Source organism: Ceratosolen solmsi, unplaced genomic scaffold (genome assembly GCF_000503995.2).
Source record: "Ceratosolen solmsi marchali unplaced genomic scaffold, CerSol_1.0 scaffold6, whole genome shotgun sequence".
NCBI classification, from domain to species: domain Eukaryota; kingdom Metazoa; phylum Arthropoda; class Insecta; order Hymenoptera; family Agaonidae; genus Ceratosolen; species Ceratosolen solmsi.
The window spans coordinates 15,510,145-15,523,655 of record NW_011948414.1 but is presented as its reverse complement, the minus strand read 5'-3'; the positions used below and the strand labels follow the sequence as shown (position 1 = coordinate 15,523,655).

The following is a 13,511-nucleotide window of genomic DNA, read 5'->3' as shown; positions in this document are numbered from 1 at the left end:
ACATATATTGAACGTAGCTTAAAATGTTGCCTTTCACATTAAATTTCACTTTAGCAAACTGAGAAAATATTTGTCTTTTATATAGGTTTCATTCGGAAATATTTTACTATTATATATATATATATATATATAATTTTTTTTTTTAATTTGCTTGCACCGCCTTGATTAAAAAATAATTGTAATATAAATCATCAGATTATGTTATGCCATATTAAAATTAAAATATAAATATATTCATTATGATTTAATAAGATTTTTTAATTTTTGTAATAATTCCTTGGCTCTATAATAATGTTTATTATCAATAATACAGGACATTTATTAGGCTTGGAGTATTTTGCTAAACATCTTCTTCAAGTATCAAACGAACTTGAACACCATAAACTTTACCAAATTCATTTAATGTTTGTAACATGTCATTTCCTGTTCTTCAATTTCATCTATAGATTATTTTCCTAAAGAATATCAACAATTAATCTATCTTTTTTCTATAATTCTGTTTTTCCTATAAGATTTGAATGCTTATCGATTATAATAACTTTTGATTTTCATTTTATCATTCATATTATAATTATCATAATTATTATATTTAGTTTTTGAAATTTGCATCATTTATAAATAGCGCATACTAATTTAATTTAATATTTATAATGAAATATTCTATACCAATAATAGAATCAATGGCTGTTTTTGCTTGCTTGACTTTACTTAACTACTGTATAATTCGCCTAATTCACTATGTAGAGTATAAAAGCAGATGTGTGCGCTCAAAGATATTCGTTTTATTACATTTGTATTTGTGATCTAAATTTATATTTAAATATAATTTAACAGTAGAAAAGAAATTTCTCCACATTTTAAGCAAACGATATTCTTAATTGATATTCCAGCTTTACTAAAATTAAATTAAATTAAATTATAAGAGTTTTATTAAAATTTAAAACTTAAATCCAAGCTATTCAATTTTTATACCTCCCAAGATATAGTTTAATCGATAGAAAAGATGGTGAATGTTCCATTGTTCTATGTTTTAAAAAATATATCTTCTTTCTATCGTACTAATACATACTCTGATTATGAATTAAAGTTATTAACTCATAATATTACTAATATACATTTTCAACTAATTTGATATAAAATATTTATAAAAATATTATTATAAACAAATAATAAATGTTAACAATATATTTGAAAAATTTACGGACAATTTTGGATAAATGACTCGTCGATTAATTGTATTTTCAATAAGCCCGATCGTGTAAAATAATTAGATTAATTTAATATAAAAACTATTTATGCATATGTATATATATATATATATATATATATATATATATATAAAATTTTGTTGAAATAAAATAGACTTGTAAAGAATAATAATGTATAAACAAACAGTAAATTATTTTAAAATATTTTAATTGTATTAGATTTTCAAATATTTAATAGAATTTATAATTTATGCCAATAAGAATGGAATTTATAAATTCTTACGACAACAAGTTGAAAAAATCCCATAAATATATGGTATTATGGAATAATAAAGAAATAACGAAGCGTGCTTTTGAAGGTGTCTATATGTGAATTTTACTGTAAAAATTTTGCCTAATCCATGGCCAATAATCCACAATAACAAAATCCATTGCTAAATGCTATGTATTAATGCTATCAATGGTAAACATTAAAAGTAACTTGTTTTTAAATGGGTCAATTAATCATAAGTATCGCTTATTACAGATCAATAAATTAAAATTAAAATTTCTTGTTTATTAATTACTTCATGTATAGTTCAAATATTTTCTTCAATTATTATCTTAATATGAATATATTATAATCCACAGAATAGTAAATAAAAATTTCTATTAATAGGTGATTAACTGTTTCTAAATTTGTAAAAAAATTTAAACTTAATTTAAAATTTAAAAATTTGTTTAAGTTTTAAATCATTTCTTATTATGGAACAAATTTTATTTATTTTTTAATATATATAGATACGATTTTTTACAATTTCTTTATTTTAAAATTTGTCATATAATAATTATACACTTTTATTATTATTCAGCATATTAATATTATATATACGTATATATAATATTAATCTAATATAAAATAAATATTTAACAATATCTGGCATTTTTATTAAGTATTATTATGATTAGTACGTAATTGTTTTTTTTTTTATTTCTAAAAACAGCTGTTTAATTGATAACAGAATCAACCACACTATATTATGTAATGAAGATATATTCAATTATTTTAATTATTTAGTGAAAGGTGTTACATCATTTGACATAGCGTTCTTAATTTATATTTAATCAAGACATTGCAAAATCATGAGAAATATAATGAAACTCGAATAAAATATAATGGCAGGTAACTTGTGTCAATAAATGTATTAAAATGTATTTATATCTGCATTTATATCCCCTTCTATTACATTAAAAATTTTTCTTTATTGTTATTTGTAGGATAATACAAAATTGAGTTATTTAAATCAAGCTAAGTATGTAGTATTCCTTTTATAAATATTACATAATGAAGAGCTTGAATAAATTGTTTCTAATTACTTTATATTTATCCAACGAATTTGGGATGATTGGATAAATATGTTATGTCGATGGAAAGATAAATTTCGAGAATGTAAACCATTGTTGAATGGTGTATGTAACAGTTAACAGTACACAATATTAGAATATATTAATTTTCAATATTAAAATATTAAAGTTTGTGAAATTAAACATTATAAAATTAATGTTTACTCATGAGAATTTCAATTATATATTGCATTACATATTGCTTTATATTGAATTTGATTTTTTACGACAAAATTTAACACAAAATGAAATAAAAAACAAAAGCAATGATAAAACGCAGTTTTAACATTTTAACTAAAAAAAAAAAACAAATTTAATTTATATATCTATTATTGGGGTTAAAAAATAAAAATAGTAAGCACTTCAAGAAAATGAATTACTGATTCTTTTATCATATATCTTATTTCCTTATACGATACAGTGTTTATTTACAGAATAGGATCGATGACATATAACATTATTCTCTTACTAAATGTAGTGCAATTAACTTTTTGGTTAATTAATTATATATTTTATTCCTGACAATTGTAATTTGGCAACTGAATACGCACCCAAGACTCTTCATTTAATTTCCCTTTTTTTCTTCTTTTTTTTTTAAACAATTCCAATATGTTTTTTTAGAAAGTGACATAGTCAGTCGTTTAATGAAATAAAAAATCAGATATTCACCTTAATAATCGAAGCATCATTAAAACTACAATTATTATGAGAAATTTTTGTAATTATTAGATAATAAAATTGTTAAATTAGTTAAATAAAGTAGTATAAGTAAAGACAGAAGATGTAAAATATTATTAAATAGTAAATTTTATAAGAAAAATATTATTTTAATGATAATAAATAAGCAATTGATCATTAATTTAATGAGTTAATTATATTAGCTCACATTAGATTAAATTTAATTTATTTAGATAAGAGACTTTTTTTTTTCTACATTTTTAACCAATTTGATACTATTGTTAAAAAAAAAAACTAAATATTCTAGTAATTTATAAAATTCATTTCAAAATACAAAATTTTTTTAATATTAAATTAGATTTGCACACAACGTTTCTTTAATTAAAGAAAATGTGAACGATAAATTAAAAACGTAATCAACTTAATAAATAATTTATTCAAAATTTCACAACATTTAATCAAAAAGAATTTTGTTATAAAAATTACTATTTGAAAATTTCCACTCTCCTTGTTTTTATATATACATCTTGCATATGAGTTAGTAAATTTTTAGATATTTTGTTATTTTTTAGAATTTTATCTTAAATAATTGCAGTTTCACAACAATTTCATTTTTACATTTTGTTGAATAATTTTGGTAAATTTATAAATTATTTATTTACGAACATAAAGTTTCATCTTATTAAAATATCTTACTGTAATAAAGTTTCGTTATGATAAAATATAATTTATGGGAATAAACTAAGTAATTTTATTAGTCAACACATATCAAATTTTGGTTTGTTGAAAAATCTATGCGAAATTTTTTCCACGTGTACAAATACAATTATAAACGTTTATTTGACTTTGGATTTTTGTTACGAGTGCGTGTATGCAGATAAATATATACACATATATGAAATACATATACTTACGTACTATTTGGGATAGGCAACGAGACAGGATAAGGAAAATAAATGGGATTCGAGTTTTAGGGAACACGTGGATACTACTTATATTTAAAAAATTAATATTGTTATTCATATATTTAATTTTGTGTTGCCTGTGTATATATGCATATATTTATATGTCTTTATCACTATTGTTAATTAATGAAATAAATTGATTCGGCATAAAATTATTAACTTGCATCCATGAATGAAAAAATTCGTGGATGAATTCGTACTCATTTTGTCCACTTTTTTTTCGGGTTTCTCTGATATTTTCTTATTTAATTGTCTCTTTTATTAGGGATATTACACCCTCTTATAAAATATTATTTTATTACAATTATAATTATTATTAATTTTTATTACTAGTCATTATTTCTCTTAGAACAAAGACGGCTTTTCTTTTTCAGTAAGTGATTTTCAAATAAGTTAAACCAACATTTTCTACTTATTCATTTTAATGTTGTCTACTTTGTCAATTTACTCGAGCTCGCATTAACAGAATATCTTTTGTTATTTTACATTGTATTCGCTGTTTTCTCATATTTTTTATTTTCAAAATTAATTCATCATTGTATCTACAAAGAAAAATTAGCAAGCGTTGATATAAACTCTTTTCAACGTTAAATTATATGAAAAACATCATTATCGATAAACAAGTATGTATTAATAATAGTATAAGTATTATAATTCGCTAAATTTCAAGCATAATAATATCTTGATTCAATATGTTACAAAATCTTCCTATTTATACAATGAAGAAAAATATTTGTTTAATTTGAATGATTGATATCAATATTCTTATAAAACGATTCAAATTTTATGCAATACCAAATTTAAGAATGTTATGAGATAAACTACTGCCTTGAAAAAAAAAATATATATATATATATATATATATATATATATATATATATATATATATATATATCTACATTCTTACGACTATAAATGCCAAATTACTTTTACTAATTTCAAAAGAAACGTTAACGCAGAAAAATAAACAGAACGCATAAAAAGTTAGACAGTTATAAAACGATAAAACATTATGTGTAAAAATAGAACGTCTTGATTAAGCGATAAGGATGTAGTCATGAATAAGCGACAAACACCATGCAATGATTTACGACTTTATAATAATAAATTAATGTTTACAAGGTTAAAAAAAAAAAAAAAAACACAAAAAATAAGTTATGACATTATTACGCGTAATTTAAATATCGATATTTTCTACTTCCGTATGCATATTATTTAACAATGATTTAATATGCTTGAATTAATTATTGACAATTTATAAAATGTATAATTAAGAGTTTTGAAAATAATATTATAACAAAACATTTTATGCTTAACAGCATGCTTAACAATAGCAATGGCACCAAGAAAAAGCAAACGTTTAATCGGCAACAATCGATCCATCAATGTATCATCGCATTTATAAATCTGTTTTTTAATTCTTGTTTTTGTATGCTTTTGCCACTTGTGACCGATCAAATTATAAAAATTGTAAGATATTCAAATACATTGATTAAATTTTGTAAACGCTTGATAAATAGAAAATGAGAAAAACAAAAGTTTCTCTCCAGCCCTCAGCTTTAGGATAGAGTATAAAAATTTAACAATATTAACTAGTTTAAACTCTGATGAAGCGACAAAGTTACCAAGCGCATGTTACTTCGAACAGAGGAAACAGAGAAGTCGAGATAAATGATTCAGCCTCAAATAATTTTTTATAATATACAATGTCAATTTTTATAAAAAAAAAAAAATTAATATTAATAATGAAAAAATAACATAATTTCACCAAAAAAAAAAAAAAAAAAAAAAAAAAAAAAAAAAAAATTGAGTATAATAACATCCATCGGTACTTTAATTATGCGTTAATAATGGAATTCGCAAATTAATAGTAAAAATCTAAATATCTACGTGCATACGAGTTAATATAAAGCGGATTTTTTGAAAAAATTTTGTACCAATCCGCTTGCATTCTTATATACTTAAATAATTAAATGGCAGTAAGAAGTGATACATGCTTTCCTATTTTACTTCATACTTAAAAGAGATATTGACAGTGACAAAATTTGTCCAAATGTTGCTTCGTGTTAAAATCAATAAAAAAAATATAGACAACAATATAATCGACAGTCGATATTTTTCGAAATATATCTCAATGAAACCCTACTTCATTTAAACGAATACACTTTTTATAGTAACTAATTTGATAAATTTGTTTCACTATTGTAATCCTTTATCTTTATAGATTATATCAAATTCATAGGATTTATTCCAATAAATGAGTGAAAATATACGAAGACATGTAATGAACATAATTTATAATCTGCAAATATTCGAAAACATAGACTTACGTAGTCGCTAAATAATTGGAATGCTTTGCAATCTTATAAATATTACAATTGAATGAATCGAGAAAAATTAAAAAAATTATAAAAAAAAATAAATAAATAAAAAAAATAAAATAATAACGGATGCTAATTCGCAGCTGAAAACTGTAAAATGTGAGGAAGAATTACTACTCATCTTTCTCGTTCCTAAAGCTTTTCAAATCTTATTCCTCAAGTCTATATTATTCTTGCGGTTGAACACTTTAATTACAGAATTAATAATTAAATATTAGCAGTCGCATCCATGCGCACCTGCGCACACGCATAGATGCACAAAATAAGCACAGATGCGTACGAACGAACATGTACGTAGCTAAATTGTATTTATCATTATTTTTAATTAATTAATCGTAATTAACATAAGATTTATACATCGTTGCTATTTGATTTTTAGATTTTACCGATTGTTTCGATTGCAAAGGTATAAGCAACAAGTTCTTTCGTAGATAATTGTTTTTCCTTTTTCTTTTTTCTTTTTTTTCTTTCTTATTCAATATTATAATTAATTCTGAGAATAATCCTTGGAAAAGATGAGCATATTAATTAAATATTTGAGGACTACATTCTTAAACACAAGTGTAGTATCGGCAGAAAAAAAGAAATTACGAACCAAGGATATACGCTGAAGCTGAGAAATTCTATATTTTATAAATGCGTGTCGGGTGACTACGGTAAAAAGTAATTCTGCCAATGAGCAGGAATAATTAGACGTGAACGAGCAATTGAGCGTATGCGAGAACATAGTTAGTGAGATTAAGTGTTAAAGGAAGAAGCTGCATTAGTTTTATAAGTCTATACATATGGATTACGTATTATTGCATACGAAAGTTATTTGTTTTTTTTTTTGTTTTTTGTTGTTGTTGTTGTTGTTGTTGTTGTTGTTGTTGTTGTATATATATATATAAGTCTCCCTGTCGATAATGCGATGGACAATTCGTTAACGGTGTACAGCAAAGCCCTCGACGATCCGAGTCCTGCTCGAAGCCAACGGTGAACGTATGAGGTGTTTATCTTTCTGCGGATGTACACTTTGGATGACACTCAAGTCGTAGCTTTGCCCTCTTGATCGAGCATTGTAGAGCGGGACGAGGCAGCCGGGCCGCCGAGGGACTAGCGCGTGTCCTTCCCCTACTTAAGTCAACGAAGAGGGTTAGAAAATGAACGAAGGGGAAGGAAAAAGTAAGATGGAGAGAGGCCAACGGACACTTGACTCTCAATTCGCTTTTGCGACTGCCGCTGCTCCTATATCGATATCCTAGGAAATGTAAATAGAAAGGCTTCTGCCTCTTCAAGCATAGAACTCGCGATTGTGCTGGGGCGCTCCAGGCTTCGGGTAGGCGTTCGCTGCTGGCGATCTGCGCGGTTCGTCGAGGGCGTACGAGCCTTCGTCCTTTTTACGCATCCTATAGACGATGAACATAACTACGAGAATCGCGCACAGTAGACCAACAACCGCACCTCCAATCACCGCTGAAACATAAAACAATTTTATTTTTATATTATTTTGCAGATTTTTTAACGGCAATTGAAATACATCGTTTTTATGGTGATCTAATTGCTCGGTTTGACAAAATAAATATAAATATATTATTGTGACGTATGCTTAAACGTATTTATTTATCACCAATTTCACATTTGGCAACGCATTGAATAAATATTCCGTATAATTCAATATGACTAGAAGTCATAAATAATAAACATAATAATAAAACTGCGTTTGGCGAATGTTATCATTAATTATAAATATATGCGAAACGCTTATAGTTAGTTACATATATGACATTTGGTACAGAGTAATTTTTATTAAAAAGCTTTAACTATTAAAGATAAGTTTGAAATCTTGTTTACATAATAAAGTAATGAATGACCATCTTCGAAGTAGCTTGCAATAATTATTAATTATTAATTATTTGATACTAAATTAAAATTTATATTTGGAATTTGGATTTTGTTTCTAAACTAGTTTTATAAAAAAAAAACAAAAAAAAAATAATATTCTTAGTACAACATTTTAATATTTATTATTGATATTTTTTAACATAAAATTGGAAAGAAAAAAATCTTCACTTTTTTTTCAAAACCTATACAATTTTTAGAATGTATAATCTGTCAATTTATTATACATTATTGTGAAGTAAAATAAATATTTACTTTTAGTTTCACAATTTTTATTTCACACTATAATCGACTATTTGAAAAAGGTGGAAAATAAATTTTTTAAATGTTTAATATGAATATATTCTAATATATTTACTTACTAAAAATATAATTTTTAAATTAAAATTAAGGTAAAGGAGTGCTAGCTAGTTAAGTGTATAATATTATAATAATCCAAATAAATTAACTACCATGTTATCATATTAAAATTTAATGTAATCATTTTTATTTGAACCTAGTGATAGCCTATTAGTTTAACGCAATGTTTAATTTAAATTTAATTTTAAATATAGAGGAAGAGTTAATCATTATTGTGCTTTAACATATGAGATTCCACAAAAGATCAATACAAAGGTTTTGTAATATTTAATGGTTTATTTATAATTTATCAAAATAGTTAAGTTAATATACCAGTATTTATGGAATATTCATGATATATTTATGGAAATATACCTCTAGACATGTGTGATGTTTATACGCGCGCATAGAAAGATTAAAAATTTTGTTTATATTTGATTATAATTGACATGTATAATTAAATCACAACATATTCTATTAATGAAATTACATACATTAAAGTGCATTAGCTTGATTAAATATAATTCTATATTTAAATAATTAAATCATTTTAATCAATGTCATTTGAAGTCACATATTGTAGATTATAATTAGTTAATTAATGATCATATTTTGTATAATATGAAATTTTTATTTGGAACAACTAAGAGATACGAGTATAGAAAAGAGCTTCGTAAAAGAAATGTAGAAAATTATAAATTGTAAATCAACTGAAAATCAATAATTTCTTTTATTCATGAGGTCAATAGATTAAAGGCGAAGAAAGTGCTAGAACAATGAAGTACATACCCGCCAAGACACCAGGTTGAGCAAAGAAGGAACTTGCCCTATCTTCATGTTTTGGATTCATGATATACACTTCATGTGTGTCTTCTATATCTTCGTCGCGTTCCTCCTCGCCACTTGGGGGCTCAACTACATCAACTCCCGAGTCTGGTCGATTAACAGTATCGATGCTTGTCTACAAATATGAAATATTTACACACACGCACATACACACACGCATATGCGCATATATATATATATATATATATATATATATATATATATATATTAGAATTTGTTAATAAAATAATGCATTTTTTTTTTATATTTTAGACAATATTTAATTAATTCGATAGATATTCCGTTGTTCAAAACAATTACCATAGATCAAAATTATTATACAAATGTGGACATTGAATCAAGTAATTTTAAATATAATACAACGAAAATTTCGATAAAATACGTTTTGAGATAGTCTTTCTTTTACAATTTAATTAAAACTATTCGTTTAACTGTACTAAATTAAACAAATTCTTAAATATAGTCAAGCTAATTAAATCATCAATTTCAACAATAATTTATCTAATTTATCTAAAACTCATCTAATTTTTCATTAATTCTTGTAATTAAATTCTTATACAGCAAAAAATTAAATAAAAAATTACAAACAATTATTAAAATGTTTATTTACTTTTCTAATTTTTTTTTTTTTAATAATTGATATTTAAACAATTGTACTGAATTAAATTAAAATTATTAAATATTATAACTATCATGTTTTTCAATTTCTTAATTATAATTTTTAATCAATAATTGAGATATTAATATTCTAATTTAAAATAAATTATAAATAATTAATAAATATACAATAAAGTAAAATTAATCTCACCTGTTTGGTCTTGTATATTGTTTCTTCGATAACTTTAGGTTCCACTGGTTTGTTTGCCACTGGTTCAATTGTATTATGATTCGTAAATTCTATAAAATTTAAATATATCAATCAATATACACTGATATTTTACGTTATGTATTTAATGAAATAATGATTAATATTCATAAAAATTTATAACAATTTAATAGATTATATAATCTGGTTATTATTATACATTATTTATTATTGTCCGCGCATAGATAAAATTATTTATGTACCGAATTACAACCCTTCGATATAATAATGTCGAATAACATTCTAGAATTATGTATTTCATAAATGACAAAGTATTTATTAGTTATTTATTGTTGAATAAAACGTATATTATATAATAAAAATACAATATCAATTTTAATAGATGTAGTTCGATAACAATTATCAGATGATTAACTTTTCATTTTTAAATATTAAAAATTGAATAGAGATTAAAAGATACTATGAATTTTACATGAATTTTTATCAATGATAGCTGAATAAAGCATAAAAACTTTATTACTGGATGTATCGATTTTAATGATTTTTTATTAATTTTTTATGATTTGCAAACGTTTATCTGTTGTACTAATGAAATTGATAATAATTTGTCAAAATTATAGAATTTAATTTATTACAAAACCCAATGTAATCCTAATGATAAAAGTAGAGTGCAACTAGACTTATAAACTATTGGAACGACTATAAATAATAAATTATCAGTGCCCTTAACTATTATTGAAAATGTATGTAATAATTATATTACTAGATTTTTTTTTTTTTTTTTATAATAAATTTGCATAGATATAATATTATTATAATAAACAACTGTATTATTTTATACATTGATGAATTATTGAGAAATCATTTAAAAAATTTATTATAATTTATCATTTAATTTATTATGATTTTTGTAATATTTTTTATGGCTTCGTTAAAATAAAAAATAAAAAAAAAAAAATATAACAATTTAAAATCAAAACAAATTTTATGAAAAGTACGGAAGTACTATTACCGTCGTCACCGTCCTCATCATCAGGCCCAAGGCCACTACCAGATGCCTCGAGGTCGTCACGAACTTCACCACCTCCACGGCCTGAGCCCTCTAGTCCATCTTGGTCATCAAGGTAGATGTCATCGCCAAATGAATTATATGTCGTACTTCCCGTTAATTTTTCCTTTAGATTTTGTTCCTTGTTCTAAAAAATAAATATACATTAGGATATTTTATCATTTACTTTGGTAAGCTTTTAACATTATTCAATCTATATTTGAATTTGAATAAATTTAATATTTTATATAATTATTTTATGTATTTTTGTAAACTAATAGCGAGTAAATATAACTAATTATTAATTATTCTCTGGTAAAATTTCTAGTAAAAACTACGGTGCATCAAGCTCGCAGTATTCATTTTAATAAATATATGTGTACATGATATTCATGTTAATAAATATATATATATATATATTTGAATAAGTATGAAACGTCTTTATCTTTCTATTAATAATAATAATTGTTTTTAATTGGTTCAAAAATTTCGAAAAACTTTAGATTGATGATAGATACAACATAAGATTTTATTTACTAGTCTAAATAATTCAATAATTAAAAATGAAAAAAGTACAAGATTTATTTCAAAAACCAATTAAATAACGAATTTTTAAATAGGAAGGTATTTTTTGTTCTTTTAATTTTTAAATTAAATCAGTAATCTTTTAAACCATATTTATCAGAATTACAAGTTAATTGAAATATTTCAAATTGAGGACGTTATCTTTGTAAGTATCAGTCGATATAAATGTATCGAGTAATTTTCGTATAATAGTTCAAAAATATTATATTAGTTATTTTATTTGCCTTGATAATTTTATTCCGTTAAAAATTCTCAACTAATTTGTAAAATCTAAATATATAAATAATCATATTATCTTTCTTTTCTTTATCATTCTTTTATTCTTTATTAAAGTTGTTAAAGTTTTGAAATTAATGTATGATTTTTTTAGATACTCTACGTTTCACTAACAAAAGAGAATCAATCATTTACAGAATATTTAGTAGTAGTAGTAGTAGTAGTAGTAGCATTTCATGCAATTTATGCAAGAAATATATAAAATTTCTATACCCGCTATCCTGAAAAATTTCAAAGTATTTAGATGCTACGTTATTTTTCACGTCTGTATGCGCACGTGAAATGTCACGATCGATAATACAATGAGAAAATTCATCGTAAATCGAACGACAAATATGCGCACAACACGTTTAAAGATCCATTTCTGTCTTAACGTAAACTGCGCAATATTGCGAACTTTTACTATTTGTCGAATTCTAATATTTATACATTTTATATTCTAATACAATTTAGATATCCTATAAAATATGATTATATAAGCATTCTATCGATTCGATCAATATTTTCTTTAAATTATGCTTTATAGTCATTTTCAATTGTAGTCGTTAATTTTTATGGGTCATTAAATTTATAATTTGCATAAATTGAATATTTTGAATTCGAGTATCATATAAATAAGCTCCAAGTTTATAAATAATATTCATAAAACATCAGCAAAAATTTTTAATGACTATTTTTAATATTTTCTAGGTTAGATATAATTGTCGATAGTCATAAATGTTGTAAATGAAAAAAAGACCGCTTATATTAAGTATTAAAATTGCTTCACTAGTCGTCTATGAATATATTAATATAAGTTCGTATGTATAATTAACGTTCTTTCCTTAACTTACAACGATCAAGCAATATTCTATTTATAAACAATAGATATAATTACTTTTCAATGTAGCATTAAAATGTATTTGTCTGCTTTCAAAATATGCTACAACATGGATAAATGGTATATGTGACTTGTGACCCAGTTTTCTATGATTTAGTTGAAAATAATTTAAGAACGTATTTTCACTTGTTTTAAAGATAAAAATATAGATAGTTATGATCAATTAGTTGAATAAAATAACTAGGGTATGCGATATGGTATGGAGGGTGGGTGGG

General features: G+C 23.7%; 1 protein-coding gene across 1 annotated transcript in view; it reads right to left on the bottom strand.

Annotated features, from left to right (window-relative positions):
• Positions 1-7,490: 7,490 nt before the first annotated feature.
• Positions 7,491-13,511, bottom strand: part of Sdc (Syndecan) — a 41,786-nt gene continuing 35,765 nt past the window's right edge. Inside the window, exons 2-5 of the mRNA XM_011507502.1 lie at positions 11,520-11,703; positions 10,490-10,578; positions 9,625-9,796; positions 7,491-8,070 (exon numbers count right to left, since the gene is read on the bottom strand). Of these exons, the coding sequence (XP_011505804.1) occupies positions 7,889-8,070; positions 9,625-9,796; positions 10,490-10,578; positions 11,520-11,703 (627 nt within the window). The 3' untranslated portion in view covers positions 7,491-7,888. The remainder of the gene's footprint in view (positions 8,071-9,624; positions 9,797-10,489; positions 10,579-11,519; positions 11,704-13,511) is intronic.